Genomic DNA, 6,000 nt, shown 5'->3' on the forward strand with positions numbered 1-6,000 from the left:
GGTGCCAGGATGCAAAGTTAGCCATTCACAATGGAGCCCGGTTGCCGTCCCTTATGTTTAGAAGCGAAGTGTAGAATTAGAAAAACAAGGATGAAACTAGGATAAATGCTGTTGAAATGCAATCTTTCTATATGTACTTAAACTTTCTAAAACTATTTACGATAGGTGCGAGATATATGTATATATGCCTGTATGCAAAGATAGAGTGACACGGCACTCTATCCTCTTTGCATACTCCTACAGAGAAACAGCATGATGGTTTGTTGTTGTTGCTAAGATTCACACCGATGTAGCAGTATTTGCATTATCCAAGAGTTGAATAGTTCTAACCTAGTATAAATTAGAGTGACAGATGACATGCATCATATTTAAAGTTCAAAAAAATAAAAGATCTAATAAACCCATAATATTTTTCTTGCCCAGGCGCTGGAGTCAGACATGGTAGGCCAACTCCTCTCTTTGCTGGAGGGCTCTGCAGCGTCAGGCCAAGCCGCAGCCCAGGCCGTAACTGCCCTGAAGGCCATGGCCCGCTGCGCCCTGCACGGAGACCGGGTGAGGGCAGCCCTGGACGCCTGCCCCTCCTGGCAACGGTACGCCGCACAGAGACACGACTTATTCATTGCCTCGACTCCCACTCAAGGGTACCTCACCGGTAAGCAATACCTGATATTGTCAAAGAATATCATCCCTTTCCCATCTAGCTCTTTCCTGTCATACGTACTTTTTAATTAATATTGTACACGAGCCAATATGCTAGCACAAAGATTCTATGGATGTTCCGTGGAGATAAAGAACCGGTTGTTTTAGGTGCTATGCACGCAGCAATACACCAGTGAGCTGTGTTGTAAATACAACCAACATAGATAGAATTGAAATTGTCAAACGCACCAATTTCCTCATATGCTTAATAAGGAAAACATTCACTCACATCACCCAAGATTTGTTCCTCAAAATATATAAAACATATGTTCGTCCACTCCTGGAGTATGCCTACCAAATCTGGAGTCCCTATTTTAAAAAAAAACATAGAGTTGTTAGAGAAAGTCCAGAGAAGAGCAATTAAAATGGTAGTTTCTCTAAGAAATAAATCATACGAGGACCGCTTAAGGGAGCTCGGGTTAAGTTCACCGGAAGAGCGGAGGCAGCGTGGTGACTTGATTGAAACATTCAAAATCTTAACTGAGTAATATAATGTACCCAAGTTGAAATCAATGTTCACTATGAATGAAAACCGCCATCGCATTCATTGAAACTAAACACTACCTCCTTCTCATCCAACACCAGGAAAAACTTTCTGACAAACCGAGTTGTGGAGAAATGGAATAACCTTCCCGAGAAAGTGATTGGTGCTAGTTCAGTTAATGTGTTCAAAAACCGCCTAGATGCACACATCAATTTATTATGTTTAATAACCACGTACACTTGTACACTTGATATACACGCATCGGCTTAATAGCTGCTAGTGTATTATTATTAATAATAATAATAATAATAGAGTTAGGATATAAAAGTGTGCTACAATAATGGTTATAGAGCCTGATGCAAGCTTTTCCGAGACTTTATCATGAGTGGGATATTTGCTGCTGCAGGTTTCCTCACTGGGATGAACTGCTTAGACATGGCAGGTCTTAGAAAAAGACTGGGGAAAAGCCCAAATATCATAATCAGCTAATAGATGGAACACTTGATGGAACATATATAATGAACTATAGATGGGTGTTGTGTCACGTAATGTTTTAAACAAATAAATAATAATAAAAAATCTCAGTAGACAAACATAGATTTCATCCTCAATGGATTTTGTAAAGAATGACTTTCCATATTCTCTTCTTAAACATTAATCTCCATCTTAGGTGAGATACCTATCCCATCATCACATTCGTTCCCAATATTTAATTATTTTTTTAAATTTTCAATAAACGACTTGTATTAATAGTTTTCTGTTTTACTATTGGAATAATGAACAGGTTGAAAATGCAATCTTCACTTGGATTGTCGGGCGGAAGTTCTCGTCACATCGCCCTCAGCCGCATAATGTGATTAAAAAAGTATAATAATCAATATCCTATTTGATTTCTCTGGTTGAAGTGATGCTTAAGTTAAATAACAATTTTCTTTCAATATCTTACAATGTGCACTAATCCGTGTTTTCTTTTGTGTGAGTATGTTGTATTTGTGGAATTTTGAATACCGATTTTTTACAAAATGTTGCAAATGGGTTTAGGTATGTACTTCACAGCTGGATTGTCATTTTAGCCGGAATACATATCGGTTAACCAAATTACAAAACGGCTCCGTATTGCAAAAAAGGCCAATCGACGATTTGCCGTATTCCATTTTGGCTGAATAATCATGGTGCATTTCTTCATTCGTTATGTTGGATACAAATCGCACCTGATTATACTTTTTCCTATCACTTGAGGCGTTGCATGCCACACGTCATTAAGTTAAGATGGCGTCATGCAACAAAACTATCGAAGAGACCATCGCAGGAGACTGCTGCGAGAGATTGCTCAAAGTTATTTATTATTAATCATAATATTTTTGGTGCACACATAATACCGTGTTTTATTCATATCTTTGATTTTTGTATTTTTAAATAATAATTATGCTTCCACTTTCCATTATGTAATGTGTTTATTTTAGATAGTTGTACAAATAAAATTTGAACACCTTAACTAATAAAAAATATACCGTCGAACTTGGTTATTACGAGGAAGATGGGACCGACTGAATTTGCTCATTACTCGTTATACCAGAGAAAGGTTTTTTTTAATCAAATCACCATTGCATATTGTCACTAAGTTAACATATAAACATACGTATAGTTCATACAGATAATTGAAAAATAAAATACTAAGAAAAATTATAATAAATGCTTACAAACATAGTACTTTCGAAATTTAAAATGCAGATAAAAAAAAAAACTTTTCGCGCCACATTTTATTTCACAAATAATAGCCTTTTTTTCATGAATTGAGACACTTCATCTTGTTAGTAGACATGTTTATAATTCAAGGGTTTTTTAAAAATTATTTATTTTAATTTATTAAACCTTACGGATTATTAAATTAATTTTACAAAAATAATATATAATTTTTTATTCATACTCTGTTGTTAATAATAATATTTTTTACACCTTTTGAAAAGTTTGTCCGAGGTTTTTGGTTAGTTTTGTCTGGTAGTTTATTGTATAATTTCAGTTAGTTTTTAACTGATCTGACATCTACAAAGAAGTTGTAGGTTGTAATATGGTGTCGTGACGGTACTTACTGGGTTCACAAGCTTGGATTTTTTACATGCAATTTCATCCACGTGTGATTTTTTTTTTCAAATATTGTCGGTTACATAGTGTCATAAACGTTATTCGATCCCGACGCCCAGCGACATCGGTCCTAAGTTAGCCGCCCATTTAGATCTTATTTTAAAAATTATGTTTTTAAACTATTGAAGAGTTTTTGCTAAACTGTTGACAATATATTTGTTCGGTATGTCCGAGAAGTAGCTCGTTATAAAAGTGAATAAATGTATGGAGAAAACCATGAACTAAAATGCCGATGAATGTTTCCTCGTTACATTCGAGGTCTCGCTATTTCCGTGATCGTTATAACCAAGTTCGACTGTCTATACTAAAATGATTTCAAGAACGAAACATTGTTATAAAATCCAGACGTTTTCCGATGACACTATCTACCTATATGGATGTTTGTTTTTAACAAAAATCAAAAATGTTAATGTTGTATCCCAACTCAACACAGTGCTCTTAGTCTCGTGGATTTTGGGATATGTTACTTTTTTATGTGATATATTGCACATTCATTCATTTATTGTCATTTGCAAGTTTTGACCACAGATCGATAGAGAAAAATCAATGTACTCAATATAATTATAAGGTAATATATATATATTCAATAACAACAATCATTTATTGAAATAATCTTTAATTATTAATTTCGACACTTAATAAATAAATATTATGTTTGAGTGCCATTATGCACTCGTATGCGGTTTTAATGAACTTTTTAGTTATGACACTTTGGCACAGTGTCCTACATTTCAAATTCTATTAATAAAACATCATACTTAACTCAAAACACAGTTTTTTATTTTTACTTATGACACCCCCTTGACGGGGTGCGATATGTACTTTTATAACAAATAAAACTAAACAATTATATGGTTTGTTTCTTTGATCATAGGTGGAATTCCGCAAACTGCCGGCTACCTGACACAGGGACCCACATCCAATATAACATTGCAACCTCCTCCAGTGGACTGATGAAGATCAACTCCATTCTATCTGTATCTTCTTACATTAATAATGAAAAGCCATCTCCTTATTTTGTGATGCATTCACTTGTGATATCAAATGCACTGGAAAGCACTTATCTACGGGCATGTAACTGTTACCAAAATATCATAATTGTATGTCTTAAATTAACTAGGCGAAAGTTTTTCCTTGTATCGGGGCAGTTTCCAAAGCAATAAATGTTTTGCAAATTAATTCATGTGCTTAATTTAAATGTACATACATAATTATACATCGTAAACTGCTCTCTTTTCATTAACATTTAAAATTGTTTTAGTTTTTTTTATACATAACTTGAGATTTATTTAAAATAAACCAGTAATAATAAATTTGCTTTTGTGTATTAGAGATTTATACAGTTTTTATATAAATATATTGTACATAGTATATTATGTAGTTGTTACATATATTTTTAAATAATTCTTAAATGTTAAATTCTCATAAACTTGTGCCTTTGTCACCATTAGTGGTGTTTCTATGTAGTTATTATATAGATAATTTTTAATGTTAATTATATCACAGTGTATTTCTTTCATATTTATATTTACAAATTAATTATCACAATTCACTATGTAATCAAACATTACAATTTGTTTTATCACTAATGGTGATAAAGAATAATGATAAATACTCGGCAAGGGAACTTTTTACACGTATTTACAAGGGTCCATGGATATGTTCTACCTCTGATCTATTTCAATGCAGACGAGAAAACCTTCTTGTACCTTATTTTTCGGCGAATTCCCTTCTGGAATTGTATGCATTTTTACAACGACTCCAACATTTTTATAGTGTCCTGGTAGAAATTTTGTCCAACCCCTGCCAACCACTCTGGGGGGCGTTCAATCAATTCAAACCCAGCTTCGTGAATAGCAGCCATCAACACGAACGCCTTGTGTGCTGGAGCATGAGTGGTCGTGTCTAGATGAGTGATTGGCGGGGGTCGGACGAATGTTCTACCAGGAAGCTATAGAAATGTTGGACCATCGCTGAAAGAAGTGCGTACAAGTCTAAGGAGGCATAACAAAATAATATGTAAAAACTATTTGTCATCTGCTTTGGAACAGGTCAATGGTGGAGTATATCGATCAACTCTTGTAATTAAAAATATATAACCACGAACTCTAAATATCTTAATTCTTACTTTCAACTCATAAAAAGGAAATTACTTTGCTGTTCAAACATTCCAAAATAGTAAAAGATTAGTCGGACCAATTAATGTTAAATTTTGCGTTTATATAAACATGTTATTACTATAAATTACGCCATTTGTAAAATTAATTTAAGCCATTCAAATTATGCATTACAAGAATCTATTTTTTTAATGTAAACCACAGCTATGCTTTGTTCCTTTGTATTTAGCTTAAAAACAATATTACTTCTATCGTAATAAGAATATTTTTTAGTTTAGTTTTATGCATAGAATATTGAAGATCTCTTAAAAATCAATTAACACATTTTTATGGAAAACTTGTGATAAATTAATACAACATATTTAATCTTCGAGCCCCTGGGAAAGTGAAAATAAATTTCGTACGCATCATCACATTGTTTAAATATTTATGTAACTTTTTTTGTCTGATATAACATTTTTCAAATCAAAGTCCCACAAAGCAAGTAAAAAAGTAAATTTCCCTAGATTCCCAGTAAAATTCTTACCCAATGTGTCCCTGGCTCGAGTGAGCCTTGTA

General features: G+C 33.5%; 1 protein-coding gene across 1 annotated transcript in view; it reads left to right on the forward strand.

Moving 5' to 3' along the window:
* The window catches only part of Rme-8 (receptor mediated endocytosis 8), a 40,737-nt gene extending 36,222 nt beyond the window's left edge, over positions 1 to 4,515 (forward strand). Inside the window, 2 exon segments of the mRNA XM_088233620.1 lie at positions 424 to 652; positions 4,200 to 4,515. Of these exon segments, the coding sequence (XP_088089746.1) occupies positions 424 to 652; positions 4,200 to 4,279 (309 nt within the window). The 3' untranslated portion in view covers positions 4,280 to 4,515.
* The last annotated feature ends 1,485 nt before the right edge of the window (positions 4,516 to 6,000 follow it).

Source organism: Micrasema longulum, unplaced genomic scaffold (genome assembly GCF_059751315.1).
Source record: "Micrasema longulum isolate JH-2025_06_02 unplaced genomic scaffold, ASM5975131v1 h1tg001133l, whole genome shotgun sequence".
Taxonomy (NCBI): domain Eukaryota; kingdom Metazoa; phylum Arthropoda; class Insecta; order Trichoptera; family Brachycentridae; genus Micrasema; species Micrasema longulum.